Genomic DNA, 26,516 nt, shown 5'->3' with positions numbered 1-26,516 from the left:
AAAATTTCTCGAGAACTACTCAACCGATCTTGATGAAATTTTAGACAGGTCTTCAAGATATAATTTACAAAGTCTGGAACGAAGGTTTTTTTTAATTACAACTATTTAAAAATAAAAAAAAAAATGCCGCGAAATTTTAGCCAAATTTTTAATTTTTTTGTAAAAACCTCTGCCAAAATTCCTATTTTCATTTTTTTTTCCTTCGTTCAAGACTTAGTTTGAAATTTTTTTTTTTTTGTCTTTAATTTCAGTAATCCCTTATTAAATATGTATCTTTAAGACAGTAAAACATTTGAATAAAATATTTCATTTTTTATATTAAAAAAAATGATTAAAAATAGGCCATTTTTTCCCGGAGGAAACCCGTTTAACCCATTGAGTGATTATTAATTCTAATTATAAAATTATAAGATTAATTATTTACATACAGACAAATTTTACTATCTTAAATGATTAACACTAAAAATTTCGTATTGTAGATCATCTAACTTAATTTTCTCCATGTGTCCGTATCAAAAAAATTTATTAGTAGTCAATGAATATTTACATGTAGTAAAAGAACAAATCATTCCCGATAAATCAATTTATTAAATTTATTATTAAAAAATTTATTAATTTATAATTAAATTCTCTCTTTGTGCATACATAATATATATTAATACAATGAATGATACATCATACATCATAGATCACATTGATATCACAATTCACGGCGTCGTTATTAGGATGATGAGTCCGCATTTTGTCGTCAATCAATAGGCAAGATTACCGAGTGAGGGTTAATTGCCCATCATGAGCTTTTGTGAACTCTGCTGTAGATCGAACAAACTGCAAAAGCAAAAAATAAGGAAACTTCTCGAAGGACAAAAGCGTTCACCCCAGAGGATCGTTAGCCCGGGGAGTTAATCTTCCGAAACAGCACGAACTCTCTCAGTTTGTTTTTCTACAAACGAGCCCATTTTTTCTGGACACATCTATTACACCGGCAACTTACTGTACGAGGAGCAGAGGCGCTAATTTTAACGGGAGCAAGTGTAAGCTCTGGAGAAATAAAATAAATGCTCACACCTGGAAGGCTCCCAGAGCCCCGGTTAGGGATCGGGAGATCAACTGACAAATGACACGCGATTCACTGCTACACTGGGGATTATATATTAGATATATTATATTAGATATAATACACGGATTATCGTGCCACTATTGAAGCTCTAAGGAGATATATAGCGTCGATTAATGTCTTAATTAGCCGAGGGATCATCCGTGATGTTTTATTTTATTTTATTAATTATTCAGTGAGAGGAAAGCGTATTCAATAAATTAATAAATTCTTCTTAATTTAATAGACGATTAAGACTTGTGAAATATAAATAAATAAAATTTTGCTTTATTAAATAATGAATTTTGTTAAATTGCACTGTAATTTCTTAAATATTAATGTTTTTAAATATATAAGCTCAACCCGATGTTACACTCATCAAGAGCTTTCATTTGAGTACCTACACGCATTTTTATATATTTTTCATATATACATATATATAACATATATAAATATATGAAAAATTGATGTGGGTACTCAAATGAAAGGTCTTGATGAGTGTAACATCAGGATGAGCTTATATCTTTAAAAATGTTAATAGTTCACGAGATACAAGGTAATTTCTTAATTATTGACATTTTTAAAGATATAAACTCATCCCGATGTTAGACTCATCAAAAGCTTTCATTTGAGTACCCACATGCATTTTGATATATTTTTCATATATATGTAATATAAATAAATATATAAAATATATGAAAAATTGATGTGGATACTCAAATGAAAAGTCTTAATGAGTGTAATGTCAGAATGAGCTTATATCGTTAAAAATATCATTAGCTGACAAGATAGCAATGTCAGTTCTTAATTATTGACATTTTTAAACATATAATCTCATCCCGATGTTAGACTCATCAAAAGCTTTCATTTGAGTACCCACATGCATTTTGATATATTTTTCATATATATGTAATATAAATAAATATATAAAATATATGAAAAATTGATGTGGATACTCAAATGAAAAGTCTTAATGAGTGTAATGTCAGAATGAGCTTATATCTTTAAAAATGTCAATAGTTTACAAGATACAAGGTCATTTCTTAATTATGTATCTAGACAGAGCAATTGCACTAAATTTTACTAAAAAAAAAATCGATTTTATCATATAAGTACACCGGCCACAAAATTTTGCTTATTCTCTTAATAATATAGATAAAAATGAGTCAAATGAATTGCATTGAATTTTATTTGCCGAGGAAAAAGCACTATCGGACTGAGACGCGGATCGGGAGGCGTAATTAGACTTGGACTGTAAATAATAGTGATAAAAATGACAGAAACCCGTGGCAGTTAATCGTGCTTGGGTGGAAGAATCCGTAAATCTCTGGCTCCCTTATTCATGGCGTTTAAAAACCCGGTTGTTGGACTTTTATGCATACCCGAAGCTCTAGACAACCCTTTTTAGTCTGCTCGGGTGGTTTGACTCCACCTTCTGTGTATAAATACGTATTCTGAACGGAATACTGTGGTACCTTTTCGGTTCAGTATCTCGGGCTGTAGGTAATTAAGAAATCTCGAGAAGGACTACACAGCCAACGACTCGTAAGGAGTAAATTAAGGCTATGACTTATTTTACTTTTATCTACAATTCCCAGGAAAGAGTTACGACCCACTGATTTATGATTTTTTATTACCATTTTTAATCGCTGAAGAGCGGAGAGAAAGAGAGAAGAGTAAATAAAATTCAACGGGTAATTAATAATTTAGTTTATTTGAAATTTGTTTGGTTTTCGGCAGACGAGATAATCGGGAGTGAATATTCGAGGAAAAAGGCTAAACTTTGGTAAAGTGAGTGCCGAGTAAGAGGCGAGGGGCCGATTGCAAATTTTAAGCTTGTTTAATTTAACACCTTGCCCGTGTAAGCCAAGCTCGAGAGGAAGACTCGGGGCATCGATTTCTGAAGAGCACAAGATCGAGAAGGAAGAGCTGAGGGAGAGAGGGGACTTTATAGAGGTTGAGAAACCAGAGGAGTTTAAACTTTTCGACGGCTCGCATCTCCACAATTCTTAATTCCTTCTTCTCACGCTTCACGTCGCCAGCAGCTTTTGCTCCACATAAATATCCCTTCGGAAGTACACACTCTGCAGATACATATCCCTCCCCCTTTTACAGCGCACAAACTAATTCTGAGCCGAGCTGCCGCCCCGAGTTGAGATACTTGTTGTACTTCTAACTTTTTTGTTTCCATCGAATTACAGCTGACACTAAATAACACCGACGGTAATCATCACATTGCATCGCTGCATAATTATGCTAGAAATTTTAAATCTTCAGTTGCTTTGCTTTCGACAATCACGCTTTCATCATATTTGATTCCGAAATTAAACTTAGATAAAAAAGATCTGACTTAAATTGTTGAGTGCTTAAAATTTGAATAAAAATATGGAGATAGGTACAACAATAATGCAACGGCTGATTATTTTTAGTCGACGAAATTCATTTATTAAAATTTGTTTGGAAAAACAAGATATTTTTATCGATCATTGAAGAAATGGTACAATAAAGTTTTAACACTTTTTCGAAAATCTTGAGAGCGAAAAATCCTCCATATCCGGGGAAACCGCGAAGATACCAACCAACTCCATGAATTCATTATTACTTTTGAACTCAAGAACAAAATTTTTTTTTACAAACTTTATGCTAGCACTGCAAAAGAAAAAGTGATCTACACAGTAAAAAATATTGTATATTTGCGTCAAAAACGGTCTGTGTTGAAAAATTGTGTGTTGATTTTTGTGTATTAATTTGACACTTTTTTTGTGTTACCTGAATTTTAACATTAAAATAGTGTTGTATTCACGACATCAATACTTTTTGTGTGTTACTAGATAAAATGACACAAAATTAGTGCTAAGCGGGAAATATTAACACTAAGTTTGTGTTGTTTGCGCGTTCTTTCTTCAGTTTACGCACCAAACACATTGTATTACCGGACAGCTATTTAACCCCGCGTGCGTATAAATTAAAGTGTTAAATATTGTGAAAAATAGTTTATTTAAATATATTTGATAAAAGTACCAGGTTGTTTTCAATAAAAAAAGTAAATTTGATATTCATTAAAGTAAGTAAAAGTTTACTGTATTTATAATCATATAAAATGCTCAACTAAGCTCACTTTCCTATAATAAATTTATTAAATAAAATATTATTTAACGATAAAACTTATAATAGTTATTAAAAATGACAGACTTTGAACAATTTCTCTGTTAATTTAACAAATTCATAAAAAAAAATATCAAAAAATTTATTGATTTTATGTTTTTCTTTTATATTTTCTGACACTAGTTTTATTTTTTATAAAGATGACTGATAGTTCACAACGAAATATTATGTTTATGTTTTGGTTACGCTACTGAACAAACATGTCAGACATTTGTCATCAATGTTTTAGATTTACCATACATTAAAAGCTGGGAATTGCACGAATTGGATGCCGAAAATTCTGTGATGATTACTAATTATTGTTATTAATTTATAAAAAATAAATTAAGCATTAAGTAAGTTTAAGATGAGTAAATCATATATTTAAGTTGAAGACTATTGGTACTTGACTCAAATTTAAATAAATGAAATAAACTAATTTTCTTAATAACGATGAAAAATTTATTTATTTTTAAATAATTCCCTAACCTTTATATTCAAATTCAAATAATAAGTAAGTTAACACTTATTTTGTGTAAAATCAACACAATTTTAGTATTAGATACAGTTGAAACAAAATTACTGTTAATTTTGACACAATATTTGTGTTAAAAACTCAACACTATTTTTTGTGTTGAAAATTAACACTAAAATTGTGTTGACGGATTCTAACACTAGGATTGTGTTGATTTTACACAAAATTTTTTACTGTGTACGTATAAAAATTTTTACATTTTATAATACTGTTTATTATCAACTTGATATTTTAAAGGCTACAATACATAAAGATTAAACGTGTAAATTTACAAGTAGTGATTGACGTCATTTAACGGAGCAATTATCAACGAAGTGATAAATAAACTCAAGCTCAAAATGCAATTGGTTCTCAAACACTTTCTGCAATATTTTAAAATCAACTTTATTGACTTTTTATGCGTTTAAAATTTTCCGTAAAAGAGAATCCTAATTTATATTTTACTTTATTTTTAACAAAATAATATATTGCGCATTACAAAATAATTTTTGTACTCTGATAGTTAATTAAATAGATTTTTTCAAAAGAAAATGGGTTTTGCAAGTATTTAATTACCAAAAAAAAATATATCTTCTTGATAATTTCTAAGTTTAGTTAATTAAAGTATATATAAAATTAATTGATCAGACAACTTTAATTGAAAGAAATTTAATTTATTGGATATGGCAAAATAAATCTTTTATTTTTACACTTTTTTAAAAATCTTAAGAGCAAGAAATCCTCCATATCCGGGAAAACCGCGATGATACCAACCAACTCCACGAATTGGTTCAGCGGGGTTGGAAGCAACTTCTTGTAAATCGAGGTACGGAACAATGTTTTGCATGTCGTTCTCAGTTGCAGAAATAAGTCGGAAATATATCCGAGTTTTACATGACTCACTGCGTTCGTAATTTCCTTTAGTGGCGGTAGACACACGTGGATTTTCGTCACTAGAATCTGCATTACGAAAAGATGGCCGCTTGCTAAACTTACACAGTTCATTCAAATTGTCTGGACATCTAATAAAGAAGGCAAACATCGAATTAATAAAAATTACATTACATGTAAACAATTGTATGTATCATAATTACTTAGTGACACATTGAGTGGCTTTTGTGAATTCCTTTCTGTTCTTATCAAAATTTCCATTTTCATTGATGTATCTTCCGCGCAATGACTGACCAAGTGTGACGCCTGTTTCACATATCAAACAATTTATTTTTTTATAAATCAATTGTTATTCTATTAATATTCTAAATAAAAAATAACTGACCCGTTACAACAGCATCTTCCGGCAAAATTAGATCTTCTGCTATAATGTTGAAATTTTCCTTCAAACCCCAGAAAGATTCATTAGCAAGAGATATGCTATTTTGACAATAAAGTGAAGTTTTCCACTGTGGCGTTGTGACAATTCGATTGTTAATAAATTTCGCTTGTTGAAGTTCCAAGTAGATCGTGTTATCATATCTCTTAAATCTAACGCCAGTTACGACACTGGAAAAAAAATATTTATTATACGAAAAAAAGTAACCTGTCAAATGAAAAGATCAAATAATATTGAATCATTTTTTTTTTTATTCAATATGTATAATTTCACGCTAAAATAATATAAAATGGGTATCAAATATTCAAGAGAAAAATTTCCTCTAGGTAAGAAAATTTTTTTCTCAACTGAAGTAGATAGCGCTGCTTCTCTAAAGTATCTAAAAATCTTGATAAAAATTTTCATGGAAAAAAGTAAACTGTAAAACTATCACTCGAATTCCAGTTAATTTTCATAGTTTCAAACAGTAAAGCGGACATCGAGGTGGTTGAAATGTAAATATTACAAAACTTAATGTAGAAAGTGTAAAAGCCACAATTTATAATTTAATATCGAAAATGTGATTAGTAGCTGTCACAATAGTAAATAACGACTCTCTCATCTTAAAAAATTACAGTTTCAAACAGTAAAAATTTACGTTTCAATATATATATATATATATATATATATATATATATATATATATGTATATAAGAGATTCCCACCTATATATTGACTCATCACGATATCTCTGGAACCATAAGGCGTAGCAACTTGAAATTTGGTAGGAATATTCCTTTCGCCGAGTAGAGGTCAGCTAAGAACGGATTTTACGAAATTCCACCCACAAGGGGGGTTGCGGGGGCGTTAAAAATAGAAAATTCCCATTTTTTACCTATAGCTCCTATCGACTTCAAATTTGGTAGGAATCTCCTATATGTGATGTAGAAATGATCTAAGAGCGGATTTTACGACAATCTACTCCCAATATGGATTGCGGGGGTGGACGTTGACAATGAAAATTAAAAATTTCCGACTTCTCGCTCCTACAGACTCCTAATTTTGTATGAATTTTGTGTAAGTGATGTAAAAATAATTTATGAACGAATTTTACGATATCCCACTCCACAGAGGAATGCGGGGGTGGGTCTTAACAATGAAAATTTTAAATTTTTTAGCTCTAGCTCCTAAAGGCTCAAAATTTGATAAGTATCTGCTATATGCGAGGTAGAAATGATCTAAGAGTCGATTTTATGACAATCTACTCCCAATATGGATTGCGGGGGTGGACGTTAACAATGAAAATTAAAAATTTTCGACTTTTAGCTCCTACAGACTCCTAATTTTGTATAAATTTTGTGTAAGTGATGTAAAAATAATTTATGAACGAATTTTACGATATCCCACTCCACAGAGGAGTGCGGGGGTGGGTCTTAACAATGAAAATTTTAAATTTCCGAGCTGTAGCTCCTATAGGCTCCAAATTTGGTAAGAATCTGTTCTATGGGATGTAGAAATGATTCAAGAGAGGATTTAATGACAGCCTACCCCCAATATGGATTGCGGGGGTGGGCGTTAACAATGAAAATTTTAAATTTCCGAGCTACAGCTCCGACAGACTCATAATTTTGTATGAATTTTCTGTAAGTAATGTAAAAATAATTTATGAACAAATTTTACGATATCCCTCCCCACAGGGGGGTGCGGGAGTGGGTTTTAACAATTAAAATTTTTAATTTTCGAGCTGTAGCTCCTATAAGCTCCAAATTTGAAAAGAATCTGCTATATGCGATAAACTGAAACTAAGGAAACGACCCAAAGTCGAAGAAAGTATTTACTAGCGTTATAGATTGAAATATAGATTAACTATCAAGTTGGAATACTAAAATAAAATAATAAATTATAAAATTAGTGTAAGAAAAGTAGATTTAAACGAAAGATGTATCAGAGTTTGTTAGACAAGCTGTACATCTGGTGCCAATAAATCTATCTATCTATATATATATATATATATGAGATTTCCACCTATATATTGACTCATCACGATATCTCTGGAACCATAAGGCGTAGAGATTTGAAATTTTGTAGGAATATTCCTTTCGCCGAGTAGAGGTCAGCTAAGAACGGATTTTACGAAATTCCACCCACAAGGGGGTTGCGGGGGCGTTGACAATGGAAAATTCCCATTTTTAAACTATAGCTCCTATCTACTCCAAATTTAGTAAGAATCTCCTATATGTGATGTAGAAATTATCTATGAGCGGATTTTATGATAATTCATCCCCAATAAAGATTGCGGGGTAGGGGTTAACAATGAAAATAAAAAATTTCTAAACTATAGCTCCTATAGGTTTCAAATTTGGTAGGAATCATTTATATGTGATCCAGAAATGATCTAATAGTGGATTTTATAACAACCTCCTCCAAATATGGATTGCGGGGTTGGGTGCTAACAATGAAAATTTTAAATTTCTAAGCTAAAGCTCCCATAGGCTCTAAATTTGGTAAGAATCTGCTATATTTGAGGTAGAAATGATCTAAGAGCGTATTTAATGATAACCTACTCCAAATATGGATTTCGGGGCTGGGTGTTAACAATTACAATTTTAAATTTCCGAGCTATAGCTCCTACAGACTCCAAATTCGGTGAGAGTCTTCTATGTGTGATGTAGAAGTGATCTAAATGAGGATTTCAATAAATTCTACCTTCAATAGCGATTGCGGGGGTGAGTGTTAGAATTTTCAATTTCAATTTTCAAACTGTAACTTTTATAGACTCTAAATTTGGTAGAAATCTTCCGGTATAATTTTCCTGTCAAGTTCAGCTAAGAATGGATTTTATTAAATTCCTCTCCCAAAGGGGTTTGCGACGGTGTTAACAATGAAAAATTCCCGTTCTTAAACTATAGTTCCTATCGACTCCAAATTTGGTAGGAATCTTCTGTAAAAGATATAGAAATAATCTATAAACGAATTTTACGATATCTCACCCCACAGGGGTTGCGGGGATGGATATAAACAATGAAAATTTTGAATTTTAAAGTTGTAGCTCTTACAGACTCCAAATTTTGTAGGAACTTTCTGTAAGTGATGGAAAAATAATTTATGATCGAATTCTACGATATTCTACCTCAAAGAGAATTGCGGGGGCGTTAACAATAAAAAATTTCCGTTTATAAACTACAGCTCCCATATATTCCAAATTGGGTAAGAATTTTCTGTAAGAGATGTAGAAATAATATACGAACGAATTTCACGATGGTTCACCTCCCAGGGGTTTGTGGGGGTAGTTGTTAACAAATAAAATTTTTATTTTCCAAGCTATAGCTCCTACAGACCCCAAATTTAGTAAGAGTCTTCTACATATAATATAGAAATTATTTAAGAACGGACTTTACAACGAATTACCTTCAATAAGGATCGCGGGGGTGGGTGTTAACAATAAAAAATCTTAATTTCCAAAATATAGCTTCTAAAAACTCTAAATTTGGTAAAAATCTTTTATTTCTCATGTAGAGATCATCTCACAATGAACTTCAATAAAGACTATTTCCGATAGGAATTGCGGGGATGGGTGCTAAAATCTAAAATTTTAATTTCCAAACTGTAACTTCTACAGACTCTAAATTTGGTGAGAATCTTCGTGTATGATGTCAAGTTCAGCTAAGAATGGATTTTCTCGAATTCTAAACCTAGAAGGGATTGGGGGGTGTTAACAATGAAAATCTCTCATTTCCAAACAAAAGTTTCTATGGACTTGAAGTTTTGTTGAAACCTTTGTTTATAATGTAGAAATTTTCTCGAATAGGATCTTATGAAATTCCTCTCCCATATAAGAGTGTGGGAGTGATAATTGTCAAAAAATTTATACTTTTCAAATACAGTTCCTACAGATATAGAATTTGATAGAATCGCAAGAGAAACAGGAACTTACGGAATGGCCTCCAAGGCCAACGGATTTAAATATTTTCCTTTTTAATAATTATATTTTCTCACAACAATCGTCTCTTTGGCAGCGGCAAAAAAAGTCATTGTAAGGTTTCCAAAATTTAACTTTACATGTAGCTATTCACTCAACGGACTAAGAATTTTACATACATTTTATTTTTGCTGATCACATAACCCATGAATTGTTCTTATTACCGGATCGCGGGAACGTAACAGATTGAAATGAATGCATTTTCTAAGCATTTGAGATGTGAAAAAGGAATTTGGCTATTTATTATAAGAGAATTCGTTAAAAACATGTACAAATAAGTTTCTATGAAAAATTGATGTCACGGAGGAAGTTTAAATTAACGGCAAAATTCGTCACGCTTTAAGCTAGCCAAATTTCAACTTCACTTATGAGACGCGCAATTACTTTAACTGAAACTTTCAATGATCATTTCAAATTTTTTTCTTCGTTTCAGTCATTATTCATTTTTGGAAAAAAACCACTGGAATGTCATAGTGATTGCACATTAAAATTTACAATGAATATTAGCTAGAATAATCACAGGGATAAAAGGAACGGGCCAATCTGATAAAATTTGAAATCTGTACAAATTTAAACAATACTCCCATTAAATTTCAAGTCTAGATCTCTAAAAATACAATTCTATGAAGTGCCCAGCGGAGCGGGCGGGTAACAGCTAGTCTCTTATATATATATATATATATATAGGGAAAGTGGGTTTCGTAGACCGTCAATCACGCAAAAACTACTGAACATATTGACATGGGACTAGGACCATTCGGCGCGGAATGAATTGTAGATGGTTATACGCTACTTATTTTTCGAATTCCATCAATCCTTCACCATTTTATTTCTATTTAACTTAGATAAACATTTTTCCCGCCCATAAAAACAAAAGACGAGCATTTTTCTTTAATTCATTTGTTTTTTTATCGGAAGGGTATTACGTTTTTTTTTTTTTTTTTTTTTTTGAGAATTTAGTTCCATCTACCATCGCGTGGGCGGATGCGTGGGCAGAAGCATGGGCGGATGCGTGGGTGGAAAATTTCACTAATTATTTCATTTAGGCATGAAGGGTATTACGTTTTTTTTTTTTTTTTTTTTGAGAATTTAGTTCCATCTACCAACGCGTGGGTGGATGCGTGGGCAGATGCGTGGGCGGATGCGTGAGTGTAATATATATAAGCGAAATAGGGTTTCTTTGACTAAAATTGACGTCAAAACTACTGAAGCTATCGGGATGGGACTGCTACCATTCGACGCAGAATTTTCCTTAGATGGTTATGGGTTACTTATTTTTTGGATTTCATCAACCATTTGTCATTTTTTTTACGATTTACTTTTACATACATTTTTTCCCGCTAAGAAAAACAAAAGACTCTCATTTTTTATTCATTTGTTTTTAATACGATTTTCTTTTGTTTTTATTAGATAACCTTGATATTTGATTGATTTAACGTCATTTAAAAAAAAGAAGCTTATTATTTTTGGTGAACTAAGTGTCGAAAATTTTGAAACATGAAACTTCAACCATATCTATTGAGATTTAATAACATTTACTAAAAATTTCCTTACAGCAAACGTCTCTTTAGCAGCGGGAAAAAAGTAATTGCTAGGTTTCCAAAACTTAACATTACATGTAGTAATTCGGTCAACGGATTAAGAATTTTATATACATATTATTTTTGCTGATGACATAACTTATAAATTGTTCTTATTGCCGGATCGCGGGAATGTATCTGATTAAAATGAATGCATTTTCCAAACACTGGGTATGTGAAAAATAGATTTGGCTACTTATTTAAATAGAATTAGTAAAAAACATGCTAAATTTATTTTCTATAAAATATTGATGTCACTGAGAAAATTTTAAATAACAAAAAAATTCTTTGCAATTGAAGCTAGACAGATTTCAACTTTACTTATGAGACTTGCAGTGACTTTAACTAAAATTTCAATACTTATTTGGAATCTGTACAAATCAAAACAATACTTTAATTAAATTTCAAGTCTAGATCTAAAAATGCAATTTTATAAAGCGCCCAGCGAAGCGGGCGGGTAACAGCTAGTATATATATATACTATGAGGAGAAGTGGAAGGTCTCACACTCGGAGAATTGAACATTTGAAACAGTAAAAATTCTACTCCTAAAATATATATTTTACCAGTCCAAGCAAATCAATAATTATAGTTTAATTTTTAGCGTTGCGTTTAAAATTTACCATTTTACTTTGTAAATATTGACGTTGCTTGTATAGAAAATTTAGTAACTGTAGTTTATATTTTTAACACATGATAAGATCATTTTTTAGGTACGATATGATAAATATCAAAGTCAAAATTCTTAATTATTACACCTAAACATTTTGGACTTTGACATAGCGAATATTACTGTTTGAAATAGTATTGTCTTCCATGTAAATAATAAATTGTAGCATTTAAATGATAAATATTATAAAGTGATTGTTAAAATCACGATTTTACTGTTTGAAATGGTAATTTTTTCCAGTTGATCATTACTTATTATAAATCGACTATTATTTATTACAGTTTACTTTTTTCCGTGTACACCCTGTCTGTAGCCATTTTTGAAGAAACTAATTAAACATTGATTAATTCCATTAATATATTGATGATTACGATTACTTACTGATCTTTATCTGCCGAAACGGGATCCAAACAAAGATTTTCAATCAGTTTTTCTCGTTTATCATTAGGATCAGAAGAATCTTGATCAAAAATACGATAACATAAACATTTACATAAATTTCCAGTGTGGTCAAGTCGATCGTGAGCTTTCTTTACAATTTTTATATTTGATGAGCTCAAGGTAAGCGACGCTGCGAGCCTATCGGAATAAACAACACTGTCGTAATTACTTTGGGCATCTTTACGTTTTTGAGTTTCCTAATTTATGTATTGAAAAAATTAACTTAATTATTTGCTCGCCGAGAATACAATTTAGAAATTGAATTTAGGTAAATTTACTTCGTGAAGCCAGCAACGAACGAGCATCCCACGACAGTCATTTGGGTATTCGGATCTTGTTGCACCGAATTGACCATAGATAGTAAGAGTCTCGCATTTTCCAGTGCAATAATGCTCAAAATTTAATTTTTCTTCATCAATTATTATCGTGTGAAAACTATTGATTTTCGCAAGATTTGCTTTGAAAATTAGAAAAAAAAAAATCATAATTATACAGAAAAAAAAATTACTTGAATCAAGTAAAGAATTTTGAAGAACTTGAGTAGAAAAATTCTTAAACTAAAAAATTTTTCTTGGCTTAAATAAATTTTTCTTGATTCAAAAATTTTTTATCTTCACTCAAGCCAATGAAAATCTTCAAAATTGTTTTCTTGAGTCAAGAATTTTTCCCTCGATTCAAGTTGAAATTTTTTTTTCAACGTGGAAACATAATGGTAAGGGTATAAAATTTTTTAATCATAAATTTTCTTCGAAAATCTTACCATCATCTCCAGCTTCACGCCATTCTCTCGCATCCCCTCTTTGAAGTGAAACTATTGTTGATACTACAAATGATACGTTTAATTTTACGATGATAAACATCCATACCAAGGTAGAAAACGAATTATAAAAATTCATTATTACTTTTGAACTCAAGAACAAAATTTTTTTTTACAAATTTTATGCTAACACTGCAAAAGAAAAAGTGATCTACGTATAAAAATTTTTACATTTTATAATACTGTTTATTTTCAACTTGATATTTTAAAGGTTACAATACATAAAGATTAAACGTGTGAATTTACAAGTGGTGATTGACGTCATTTAACGGTGCAATTATCAACGAAGTGATAAATAAACTCAAGCTCAAAATGCAATTGGTTCTCAAACACTCTGCAATTTTTTAAAATCAACTTTATTGACTTTTTATGCGTTTCAAATTTTCCGTAAAACAGAATTCTAATTTATATTTTACTTTATTTTTAACAAAATAATATATTGCGCATTGCAAAATAATTTTTTTACGCTGATAGTTAATTAAATAGATTTTTTCAAAAGAAAATGGGTTTTACAAGTATTTAATTACCAAAAAAAAATATATCTTCTTGATAATTTCTAAGTTTAGTTAATTAAAGTATATATAAAATTAATTGATCAGACAACTTTAATTGAAAGAAATTTAATTTATTGGATATGGCAAAATAAATCTTTTATTTTTACACTTTTTTAAAAATCTTAAGAGCAAGAAATCCTCCATATCCGGGAAAACCGCGATGATACCAACCAACTCCACGAATTGGTTCAGCGGGCTTGGTAACAACTTCTTGTAAATCGAGGTACGGAACAATGTTTCCCAATCCGTTAGTAGTTGAAAGAGCTGGCCGGAAAATTATCCGAGTTTTACATGACTCACTGCGTTCGTAATTTTCTTTAGTAGCCGTAGACACTCTTGGATTTTCGTCACCTTTGGACCAATTACGAAGATTCATAAACTCATTCATAATACATATTCTTCTATCTTTTCCACACCTAAAAAAGAACTTTGCGAATAAATAAACCAGATCTAAAATAATTGGTTGACAAAATTGTAAATTTTCCGTAATTAATATTATAATTACATATTCTCATATTTAGAGACGATTTCAAATTCGTCTCTTTTTGCATCAAAATTTCCATTGTCATTGATGTATCTTCCGCGTATTGAGTTACCTAGTGTCACACCTGTTGTACATATTAATTGTTGACATTTTACAATGTAAAAAAATTTTTTAATATTTTTGGATAAAATATTTTTCGCTTTAATTAAATTTCATTTTCTGTATAGGTAAAAATTTTACCTGTAACAACAGCATCTTCGGAAAGGACAAAATCTTCTGCTAAAATGCTGAAAAGTTCGTTCGTTGGTAGATTGGGAGTATAATCAATGTATTTTTTTTCTTCACAATGGTATGAAATTTTCCACTCCGGTTTCGAAACAATTCGATAGTTGATCAGTTTACCTTGTTGAAGCTCCAAGTAGATTACATTATCATGTATTTTAAATCTAACACCAGTTACGACACTAAAAGTTAAAATAACTTAATATTAATATCATAATTGTACTTTATATATTTATTAAATCAGGAGTTAAATTTTGGACTTGGTGCATAGGTGTGATACGTTGATATTTATAATATGTATGAGCGATGATTAAGAAGATCCAAGTACCCTCCTAGTGTAAAGAATGTCTATAAAATTTAATACGTGGAAATACTTTTGTTATGCATCTTAGAATTAATTTTTGAATTAATTAATAACATTTTTGAGGAAATTTCCGATAAATTTACTCATTAAATAATTATTAACATTTAATTGACTAATAAAAAATTCAGCACTCTGAATTACCGATATACACTTGACAACACCGCAAGAGTTCCCCAACCTTAAAATTTATTCAAGTTTACTGTCTAACTGAAATGACTAAGATCTTCTAGCATTTAAAAAACCGCGGTTACTTATGCGCCGAGAAACTGCGCAGCGGTGTTGCCAAGTCAAATACAAGACTTTAAAGAACGCAAGTTCCGAGTGATTTTTCATAAAAAATATAAAATATCTACGTAATACGTTCGGAAAGCTACTTTTTTTATTGTTTTAATCTTTAGCTTATTATTTTTTCAATCAAATTCAATGAAAATAAAATTTTTTTTAAATCGTTAATTGCATTAAATTCTTAACCAAATACACGGCTGGTGGAATCTCCATTTACCTACATGTAAAAATTACAATTTTCAAACCTAGTTATTTGATTAAATATCCCGGAAACCTACTGTTTTTTAATTTTTTTATTAATTATTGAGCTACGTAGATTGAATTTACAAATTTTCAGGAAGTTTTAAAAATTTGACTACTTTCCGTGGATCTCCTTAATGTCCCTATGTACTATGTGTTATAAATTAAAAAAATTATAAAATTAAAAAGAAATACGGTCCCAAGGAGTTTACTCTAGAATCGAAGCAAATAAATATATAATTGTTGATTACAATTATAATCACTTACTGATCTTTATCTACTGAAACGGGATCCAAACAAATAGAATCAATCAATTTGCCTCGTTCATCATTATCATTAGAATTTGAATCATTAAGACGATTACATAAGCATTTACACTTATTTCCAGTGTGGTCAAGTTGATTCTCATATATTTCTGGACGTAGAAAAGGTTATGAGAAACCGATCATCATTCCAATGGAAGAATCAGCGAAAAGAGAATTGTCGTAAGCTTTTTGGGCATTTTTACGTTTTTGAGTTTCCTAATTTGTGTATTAAAAAAATTAACTTAATTATTTTCTCGCCGAGAATACAATTTAGAAATTAAATTTAGGTAAATTTACTTCGTGAAACCAGCAACGAATGAGCATCCCACGACAGTCATTTGGATATTTGGATGTCATTGCACCGAATTTACCATAGCTAGTAAGAGTATCGCATTTACCAGAACAATAATGATCTTCTCTCAATAGTTCTTCGTCGATAATAATTGAGTGCCAATTATTGATTTTCGCCAGATTTGCTTTGAAAATTAGAAAAAAAAAATCATAATTATACAGAAAAAAATTAGGAAAACGGTTGACCCTGAAGGCCATCCCTGCAACTTCCCGCTAATTTCATACTTAGGCGCTTAAAATTGCACCAATGACGTTTTTGAGCTCTTCGAGCTCAAAAATACAATTTATGGGTTATTTTGAGCTCAAAGAGATTGCTTTCCTATCCTTTGAAGCTCTTCGAGCTCAAAAGTCTGATAGAGATTTGATAAGACACTATTTTTTGAATTTTTAAACCACAATAACTTTTGAATGAATAAACCGATTTTTACGCGGTTAGAAGCATTCGACGCAGTTTTTTTAACCTCACAAAGAATCTTAAATTTTGAATTGATCGCCCTAGGAATTTTGGAGTTATTCCGAAAAAACACTTTTTTCGGTTTTCTTTCGTTCACGATATCTCTCGAATGAATCAACCGATTTTGACCGGACTGGTGGCGATCGACGTGGTTTTTTGAGGTTAAGAGCTGATTAGTTTTTGAAATTGAACTATTAAGCCGTTTGAAAGTTATTCCAAAAAAACCACATTTGAAAAAAATTTTTTTTTTCAATTTTTTGAAGATTTCTCAAAATCTATTGATCTGAATCAGTCCAAATAGTTTTCAAAATCTAAGTTTGGTCAAGCCCTTACGAATGGCACCAACCGCGATGAAATCGGTCAAGCCGTTCAAAAGTTATAAGCGGTTCACATACTTTCACACACACACACACACACACATACAGACGCCGTGACAACCTCGCGGGGACAGTCAGGGAAGCTTCCTGTGACCTTCAAACGTCGAAATCTGATGAAAACTCGATTTTTGCAAAACGGGATGAAAACAATAACTTCCCGATTTTTGAAAATCTTCGATTTTCGTAGCGGGAAGTTAAAAAAATTACTTGAATCAAGTAAAGAATTTTGAAAAATTTGAGTCGGAAAATTCTTAAACTAAAAAATTTTTCTTGGCTTAAATAAATTTTTCTTGATTCAAAAATTTTTTATCTTCACTCAAGCCAATGAAAATCTTCAAAATTGTTTTCGTGAGTCAAGAATTTTTCTCTCGATTCCAGTTGAAATTTTTTTTTCAACGTGGAAACATAATGGTAAGGGTATAAAATTTTTTAATCATAAATTTTCTTCGAAAATCTTACCATCATCTCCAGCTTCACGCCAATCTCTCGCATCCCCATTTTGAAATGGAACTATTTTTGATACGTTTAATTTTACGATGATAAACATCCATACCAAGGTAGAAAACGAATTATAAAAATTCATTATTACATTTGAACTCAAGAACAAAATTTTTTTTTACAAACTTTATGCTAACACTGCAAAAGAAAAAGTGATCTACGTATAAAAATTTTTACATTTTATAATACTGTTTATTATCAACTTGATATTTTAAAGGCTACAATACATAAAGATTAAACGTGTGAATGTACAAGTCGTGATTGACGTCATTTAACGGTGCAATTATCAACGAAGTGATAAATAAACTCAAGCTCAAAATGCAATTGGTTCTTAAACACTTTCTGCAATTTTTTAAAATCAACTTCATTGACTTTTTATGCGTTTAAAATTTTCCATAGAACAGAATCCTAATTCATATTTTACTTTATTTTTAACAAAATAATATATTGCGCATTGCAAAATAATTTTTGTACTCTGATAGTTAATTAAATAGATTTTTTCAAAAGAAAATGGGTTTTACAAGTATTCAATTACCAAAAAAAAATATATCTTCTTGATAATTTCTAAGTTTAGTTAATTAAAGTTTATATAAAATTAATTGATTAGACAACTTTGATTGAAAGAAATGAAATTTATTGGAAATGGCAAAATAAATCTTTTATTCTTACACTTTTATCTTTTATTTTTACACTTTTTTAAAAATCTTAAGAGCAAGAAATCCTCCATATCCGGGAGAACCGCGAAGATACCAACCAACTCCACGAATTGGTTCAGCGGGCTTGGTAACAACTTCTTGTAAATCGAGGTACGGAATAATGTTTTGCATGTCGTACTCAGTTGCAGAAATAAGTCGGAAATATATCCGAGTTTTACATGACTCACTGCGTTCGTAATTTTCTTTAGTGGCGGTAGACACACGTGGATTTTCGTCACTAGAATCTGTATCACGAAAAGATGGCCGCTTGCTTAACTTACACAGTTCATTCGAATCGTCTGGACAACTAGTAAAGAAGGCAATCATCAAATTAATAAAAATTACATTACATGTAAACAATTGTATGTATCATAATTACTTAGTTACACATTGAGTGGCTTTTGTGAATTCCTTTCTCTTCTTATCAAAATTTCCATTTTCATTGATGTATCTTCCGCGCAATGACTCACCAAGTGTGACGCCTGTTTTACATATCAAACAATTTATTTTTTTATAAATCAATTGTTATTCTATCAATATTCTAAATAAAAAATAACTGACCCGTTACAACAGCATCTTCCGGCAAAATTAGATCTTCTGCTATAATGTTGAAAGATTTCTTCAAACCCCAGAAAGATTCTCTACCAAGAGATCTGCTATTTTGACAATAATGCGAAGTTTTCCACTGTGGCGTTGTGAAAATTCGATTGTTAATTAATTTCGCTTGTTGAAGTTCCAAGTAGATCGTGTAATCATATATCTTAAATCTAACGCCAGTTACGACACTGGAAAAAAAATATTTATTATACGAAAAAAAGTAACCTGTCAAATGAAAAGATCAAATAATATTGAATCATTTTTTTTTTTATTCAATATGTATAATTGCACGCTAAAATAATATAAAATGGGTATCAAATATTCAAGAGAAAAATTTTCTCTAGGTGAGAAAATTTTTTTCTCAACTGAAGTAGATAGCGCTGCTTCTCTAAAGTATCTAAAAATCTTGATAAAAATTTTCATGGAAAAAAGTAAACTGTAAAATTATCACTCGACTTCCAGTTAATTTTCATAGTTTCAAACAGTAAAGCGGATATCGAGGTGGTTGAAATGTAAATATTACAAAACTTAATGTAGAAAGTGTAAAAGCCACAATTTATAATTTAATTACGAAAATGTGATTAGTAGCTGTCACAATAGTAAATAACGACTCTCTCATCTTAAAAAATTACAGTTTCAAACAGTAAAAATTCACGTTTCAATATATATATATATATATATTAGGGTGTGTCATATTTAGACGATATTTTTTTTTTTACTGCTATACCAGAAAATCTGGTAGTATATAGAAAATAAAAAATTATGCCGCTGAGCTAAAGGTTTTAAGTCCAATAGCGACTTAGCTCATCAGAAAATTCGATTTCCCATTTAAATAACACAGGAAAAATTTTTTTTTTTGTTTCAAGTGGACTTTTAGTTATTAAAAAAATTTTTTTTCGGAAAACCTTTTCATGGCTTTCATATGAAATTAAATTTTCAACAAAAATATCTCTTTGGACGAAGACTGTAGAACCACTATTTTCGAAGTTATAGCCCATTAAACGGTAACATTTAAAAAAATACACATTAAATTCCATTTAATTTTCAATTTATTACTCTTACACGAATAATTTAATTTTATTGTACATTTTTGAGCATTAAAATTTTTAATTAAAGTATTGACTCGTTTCAATATAATAATCTAAGTCAAATTATTATTAATTAATCGTTATAATTACAAAAAATTTCATTTTTTCATTTATCTAAAAATGGTAACATTAACATCTGCTTGTTAGCATTTGGAAATATTTTTTTGTGCATAGCTTCAAATTGCAATAAGTACTATTTCTGCTCTTCACCAGCAGTTAAGCTTTTATTATAGGCTTCCATTAATTGGACCGCCCGTTCCGCAGTATCATTAACAACGTGTAAATGTTTTAAAATTTTGAGGCACGTATTGTAACTTTTATCAGATATCCACTGATCAGGATGTAAATTTAAAAAATCAGTTGGAAGTTCCAACCTTTTAAAAATAATCATCGACTCTTTTGATGCAAAGTCAAACAATTCTTTGTTTAGTAAGGAATTAATATTAACATTTTTACATTAAATCGTTTAAAGTTTTTAATTTGACTTTTTTTTTTCTAAATCGATTCAATTAATTTTAATTTGATTTCTGCGCTAACATTGTTATCAAATAATGACAAACAAATAAGTTGTTCAGATAAATACAACAAGTGATTGCTGAATTTTTTTGACGCTATTTCTGAAAAATTTTTATTTATTTTTTTATAATTCAGTTAATCTTTCATAAATTCTAAATCCTGTCGAGGAGCTTGGATTGCTGAAGGCGCACAATACCATGCTTTTATGTATACTAATACGATGAAAATACAAATGTGGCGAAGTCCCGAAACCTCTGTCCGGCTGAGTGAAAATTGTTCTTGAAACAGATAAATTTAAGGAATATATTGCTTTACATATGCGCGAAAATATGATTCCAATCCATAAGTGTTATTATTTCACAATAGTAATAACTATTTAATAATAATTTGATTTAGATTATTATATTGAAGCGAGTCAATACTTTAATTAAAAATTGTAATGCTCAAAAATGTACAATAAAATTAAATTATTCATGTAAGAGTAATAAATTGAAAATTAAATGGAATTTAATGTGCATTTTTTTAAATGTTACCGTTTAACGGGCTATAACTTCGAAAATAGTGGTTCTACAGACTTCGTCTAAAGAGATATTTTTGTTGAAAATTTAATTTCCTATAAAAGCCATGAAAAGGTTTTTCGAAAAAAAATTTTTTTAATAACGAAAAGTCCACTTGAAACAAAAAAAAAATTTTTCCTGTGTTATTTAGATGAGAAATCGAATTTTTTTAAGAGCTAAGCCGCTATTGGACTTTAAACCTTCAGCTCAGCGGCATAATTTCTTATTTTCTATATACTACCAGATTTTCTGGTATAGCAGTAAAAAAAAAAATATCGCCTAAAAATGACACACCCTAATATATATATATATATATATATATATACTATGAGGAGAAGTGGAAGGTCTCACACTCGGAGAATTTAACATTTGAAACAGTAAAAATTCTACTCCTAAAATATATATTTTACCAGTCCAAGCAAATCAATAATTATGGTTTAATTTTTAGCGTTGCGTATAAAATTTACCATTTTACTTTGTAAATATTGACGTTGCTTGTATAGAAAATTTAGTAACTGTAGTTTATATTTTTTACACATGATAAGATCATTTTTTAGGTACAATATGATAAATATCAAAGTAAAAATTCTTAATTATTACACTTAAACATTTTGGACTTTGACATAGCGAATATTACTGTTTGAAATAGTATTGTCTTCCATGTAAATAAGGAATTGTAGCATTTAAATGATAAATATTATAAAGTGATTGTTAAAATCACGATTTTACTGTTTGAAATGGTAATTTTTTCCAGTTGATCATTACTTATTATAAATCGACTATTATTTATTACAGTTTACTTTCTTCCGTGTACACCGTGTCTGTAGCCATTTTTGAAGAAACTAATTAAACATTGATTAATTCCATTAATATATTGATGATTACGATTACTTACTGATCTTTATCTGCCGAAACGGGATCCAAACAAAGATTTTCAGTCAGTTTTTCTCGTTTATCATTAGGAACAGAAGAAAATTTATCAAAAGAACGATAACATAAACATTTACATAAATTTCCAGTGTGGTCAAGTCGATCCTCAGCTTTCTCTACACCTTTTGTATTTAATGGGCCACGGCTACACGTCGCTTTGAGCAAATATTCAAAATAGACATTGTCGTAATTACTTTGGGCATCTTTACGTTTTTGAGTTTCCTAATTTGTGTATTAAAAAAATTAACTCAATTATTTGCTCGCCGAGAATACAATTTAGAAATTGTATTTAGGTAAATTTACTTCGTGAAACCAGCAACGAACGAGCATCCCACGACAGTCATTTGGGTATTCGAATGTCATTGCACTGAATAGATTGGAGATAGGAAGAATCTCGCATTTTCCAGTGCAATAATGCTTAAAATTTAATTTTTCTTCATCAATTATTATCGTGTGAAAACTATTGATTTTCGCAAGATTTGCTTTGAAAATTAGAAAAAAAAAATCATAATTATACAGAAAAAAAAATTACTTGAATCAAGTAAAGAATTTTGAAGAACTTGAGTAGAAAAATTCTTAAACTAAAAAATTTTTCTTGGCTTAAATAAATTTTTCTTGATTCAAAAATTTTTTATCTTCACTCAAGCCAATGAAAATCTTCAAAATTGTTTTCTTGAGTCAAGAATTTTTCCCTCGATTCAAGTTGAAATTTTTTTTTCAACGTGGAAACATAATGGTAAGGGTATAAAATTTTTTAATCATAAATTTTCTTCGAAAATCTTACCATCGTCTCCAGCTTCACGCCAATCTCTCGCATCCCCATTTTGAAATGGAACTATTTTTGATACTACAAATGATACGTTTAATTTTACGATGATAAATATCCATACCAAGGTAGACAACGAATTATGAAAATTCATTATTACTTTTGAACAAAATTTTTTTTTACAAACTTTATGCTAAAACTGCAAAAGAAAAAGTGATCTACGTATAAAAATTTTTACATTTTATAATACTGTTTATTATCAACTTGATATTTTAAAGGTTACAATACATAAAGATTAAACGTGTGAATGTACAAGTCGTGATTGACGTCATTTAACGGTGCAATTATCAACGAAGTGATAAATAAACTCAAGCTCAAAATGCAATTGGTTCTTAAACACTTTCTGCAATTTTTTAAAATCAACTTCATTGACTTTTTATGCGTTTAAAATTTTCCATAGAACAGAATCCTAATTCATATTTTACTTTATTTTTAACAAAATAATATATTGCGCATTGCAAAATAATTTTTGTACTCTGATAGTTAATTAAATAGATTTTTTCAAAAGAAAATGGGTTTTACAAGTATTTAATTACCAAAAAAAAATATATCTTCTTGATAATTTCTAAGTTTAGTTAATTAAAGTTTATATAAAATTAATTGATTAGACAACTTTGATTGAAAGAAATGAAATTTATTGGAAATGGCAAAATAAATCTTTTATTCTTACACTTTTATCTTTTATTTTTACACTTTTTTAAAAATCTTAAGAGCAAGAAATCCTCCATATCCGGGAAAACCGCGAAGATACCAACCAACTCCACGAATTGGTTCAGCGGGCTTGGTAACAACTTCTTGTAAATCGAGGTACGGAACAAAGTTTTGGAATTCATTAATAGTTGCAAAAGCTGGCCGGAAAATTATCCGAGTTTTACATGACTCACTGCGTTCGTAATTTTCGTTAGTAGCCGTAGACACTCGTGGATTTTCGTCACTTTGGGACCAATTACGAAGATTCATAAACTCATTCATAATACATATTTTTCTATCTTTCCCACACCTAAAAAAGAACTTTGCGAATAAATAAACCAGATCTATAATAATTGGTTGACAAAATTGTAAATTTTCCGTAATTAATATTATAATTACATATTCTCATATTTAGAGACGATTTCAAATTCGTCTCTTTTTGCATCAAAATTTCCATTGTCATTGATGTATCTTCCGCGTATTGAGTTACCTAGTGTCACACCTGTTGTACATATTAATTGTTGACATTTTACAATGTAAAAAAATTTTTTAATATTTTTGGATAAAATATTTTTCGCTTTAATTAAATTTCATTTTCTGTATAGGTAAAAATTTTACCTGTAACAACAGCATCTTCGGAAAGGACAAAATCTTCTGCTAAAATGCTGAAAAGTTCGTTCGATGGTACGCCGGGAGAATAATTAATGTATTTTTTTTCTTCACAATGGTATGAAATTTTCCACTCCGGTTTCGAAACAATTCGATAGTTGATCAGTTTACCTTGTTGAAGCTCTAAGTAGATTACATTATCATGTATTTTAAATCTAACACCAGTTACGACACTAAAAGTTAAAATAACTAAATATTAATATCATAATTGTACTTTATATATTTATTAAATCAGGAGTTAAATTTTGTACTTGGTGCATAGGTGTGATAAGTTGATATTTATAATATGTATGAGCGATGATTAAGAAGATCCAAGTACCCTCCTAGTGTAAAGAATGTCTATAAAATTTAATACGTGGAAATACTTTTGTTATGCATCTTAGAATTAATTTTTGAATTAATTAATAACATTTTTGAGGAAATTTCCGATAAATTTACTCATTAAATAATTATTAACATTTAATTGACTAATAAAAAATTCAGCACTCTGAATTACCGATATACACTTGACAACACCGCAAGAGTTCCCCAACCTTAAAATTTATTCAAGTTTACTGTCTAACTGAAATGACTAAGATCTTCTAGCATTTAAAAAACCGCGGTTACTTATGCGCCGAGAAACTGCGCAGCGGTGTTGCCAAGTCAAATACAAGACTTTAAAGAACGCAAGTTCCGAGTGATTTTTCATAAAAAATATAAAATATCTACGTAATACGTTCGGAAAGCTACTTTTTTTATTGTTTTAATCTTTAGCTTATTATTTTTTCAATCAAATTCAATGAAAATAAAATTTTTTTTAAATCGTTAATTGCATTAAATTCTTAACCAAATACACGGCTGGTGATCTCCTTAATGTCCCTATGTACTATGTGTTATAAATTAAAAAAATTATAAAATTAAAAAGAAATACGGTCCCAAGGAGTTTACTCTAGAATCGAAGCAAATAAATATATAATTGTTGATTACAATTATAATCACTTACTGATCTTTATCTACTGAAACGGGATCCAAACAAATAGAATCAATCAATTTGCCTCGTTCATCATTATCATTAGAATTTGAATCATTAAGACGATTACATAAGCATTTGCACTTATTTCCAGTGTGGTCAAATTGATTCTCATACATTTCTGGACGTAGGGGAAGTGATGGCAAACGGATCAACTTTCCGATAAAAGAATCGGCCAAAGAAGAATACTCGTAAGCTTCTTGGGCATCTTTACGTTTTTGAGTTTCCTAATTTGTGTAGTAAAAAAATTAATTCAATTATTTGCTCGCCGAGAATACAATTTAGAAATTGAATTTAGGTAAATTTACTTCGTGAAGCCAGCAACGAACGAGCATCCCACGACAGTCATTTGGGTATTCGGATGTCATTGCACCGAATGTACCATAGCTTTCAAAAGTATCGCATTTCCCAGAACAATAATGATCTGCTCTCAATTGTTCTTCGTCGATAATAATAAAGTGCCAATTATTGATTCTCGCAATATTTGCTTTGAAAATTAGAAAAAGAAAATCATAATTATACAGAAAAAAAAAAATTACTTAAATCAAGTAAAGAATTTTGAAAAATTTGAGTAGAAAAATTCTTAAACTAAAAAATTTTTCTTGGCTTAAATAAATTTTTCTTGATTCAAAAATTTTTTATCTTCACTCAAGCCAATGAAAATCTTCAAAATTGTTTTCTTGAGTCAAGAATTTTTCTCTCGATTCAAGTTGAAATTTTTTTTTCAACGTGGAAACATAATGGTAAGGGTATAAAATTTTTTAATCATAAATTTTCTTTGAAAATCCTACCATCATCTCCAGCTTCACGCCAATCTCTCGCATCCCCATTTTGAAATGGAACTATTGTTGATACTACAAATGATACGTTTAATTTTACGATGATAAACATCCATACCAAGGTAGAAAACGAATTATGAAAATTCATTATTACTTTTGAACTCAAGAACAAAATTTTTTTTTACAAACTTTATGCTACACTGATAGAAGGATTTATTTGTATTAAAAAAATATTTGTTAATAGTTAACAAATCATTTATTAGAGACCATTTTTTAGTATCAAACAAATATTTCTTAGTATTTAAAATGATTTGTTTGTATTTAATAAATCAGATATTCATTTATTAAATATTAATAAATCTTTTTAAATACTAAGAAATATTTGTTAAGGACTAAAAAGTGTTCTCTAATAAATGA

General features: G+C 29.8%; 3 protein-coding genes and 2 long non-coding RNA genes across 10 annotated transcripts in view; 1 reads left to right on the top strand and 4 right to left on the bottom strand.

Moving 5' to 3' along the window:
- Positions 1-26,516, top strand: part of LOC123266460 (LIM domain only protein 3-like) — a 161,217-nt gene that overhangs the window by 132,003 nt on the left and 2,698 nt on the right. The gene's annotated exons all lie outside the window — the stretch shown is intronic.
- On the bottom strand, positions 5,440-26,296 carry LOC123266458. 5 transcript variants are annotated; one of them, XM_044730692.1, is made up of 8 exons: positions 26,254-26,291; positions 22,911-23,052; positions 22,520-22,608; positions 16,361-16,450; positions 12,673-12,929; positions 6,031-6,254; positions 5,849-5,951; positions 5,440-5,776 (listed from the first exon to the last, which is right to left on the bottom strand). In XM_044730692.1, the coding sequence occupies exons 2-8, from the start codon at positions 23,044-23,046 to the stop codon at positions 5,461-5,463; spliced, it is 1,215 nt and encodes a 404-aa protein (XP_044586627.1). In that variant the 5' UTR covers positions 23,047-23,052; positions 26,254-26,291; the 3' UTR covers positions 5,440-5,460. The 5 variants fall into 5 exon arrangements, with proteins under 5 accessions (XP_044586627.1, XP_044586628.1, XP_044586630.1 ...); XM_044730693.1 differs by lacking the exon at positions 22,911-23,052 and having other exon boundaries at positions 26,112-26,296; XM_044730695.1 differs by lacking the exons at positions 16,361-16,450; positions 22,520-22,608; positions 22,911-23,052; positions 26,254-26,291 and adding exons at positions 13,011-13,189; positions 17,705-17,906.
- LOC123266468 lies at positions 14,581-16,165 on the bottom strand. The gene is made up of 3 exons (XR_006509779.1): positions 16,026-16,165; positions 14,828-15,051; positions 14,581-14,711 (listed from the first exon to the last, which is right to left on the bottom strand). It is a non-coding gene; the product is annotated as an uncharacterized LOC123266468 (long non-coding RNA).
- LOC123266470 lies at positions 18,443-21,212 on the bottom strand. Its single transcript, XR_006509781.1, has 2 exons — positions 21,181-21,212; positions 18,443-18,683 (listed from the first exon to the last, which is right to left on the bottom strand). It is a non-coding gene; the product is annotated as an uncharacterized LOC123266470 (long non-coding RNA).
- Positions 24,014-25,456, bottom strand: LOC123266464. The gene is made up of 3 exons (XM_044730707.1): positions 25,294-25,456; positions 24,261-24,484; positions 24,014-24,144 (listed from the first exon to the last, which is right to left on the bottom strand). The coding sequence occupies exons 1-3, from the start codon at positions 25,437-25,439 to the stop codon at positions 24,038-24,040; spliced, it is 477 nt and encodes a 158-aa protein (XP_044586642.1). The 5' UTR covers positions 25,440-25,456; the 3' UTR covers positions 24,014-24,037.

This window comes from Cotesia glomerata, linkage group LG6 (assembly GCF_020080835.1).
Source record: "Cotesia glomerata isolate CgM1 linkage group LG6, MPM_Cglom_v2.3, whole genome shotgun sequence".
Classification (NCBI taxonomy): domain Eukaryota; kingdom Metazoa; phylum Arthropoda; class Insecta; order Hymenoptera; family Braconidae; genus Cotesia; species Cotesia glomerata.
Note: the sequence above shows the minus strand (reverse complement) of the source record. Positions and strands in the feature narration are given on the sequence as shown.

What these genes read in the sequence shown, in the direction of transcription:
- LOC123266464 (XM_044730707.1), bottom strand. Translation starts at nt 25,439, where the DNA reads ATGTATGAGAATCAATTTGACCACACTGGAAATAAGTGCAAATGCTTA. An exon ending in GTTTCAGTAGATAAAGATCA is followed by an intron (nt 24,485 to 25,293) that starts GTAAGTGATTAT and finishes TTTAACTTTTAG; the next exon opens with TGTCGTAACTGGTGTTAGAT. An exon ending in CGAAGATGCTGTTGTTACAG is followed by an intron (nt 24,145 to 24,260) that starts GTAAAATTTTTA and finishes TATGTACAACAG; the next exon opens with GTGTGACACTAGGTAACTCA.
- LOC123266458 (XM_044730693.1), bottom strand. Translation starts at nt 26,247, where the DNA reads ATGAATTTTCATAATTCGTTTTCTACCTTGGTATGGATGTTTATCATC. An exon ending in GTTTCGGCAGATAAAGATCA is followed by an intron (nt 6,255 to 12,672) that starts GTAAGTAATCGT and finishes TTTTTTTTCCAG; the next exon opens with TGTCGTAACTGGCGTTAGAT. An exon ending in GCCACTCAATGTGTCACTAA is followed by an intron (nt 5,777 to 5,848) that starts GTAATTATGATA and finishes CTTCTTTATTAG; the next exon opens with ATGTCCAGACAATTTGAATG.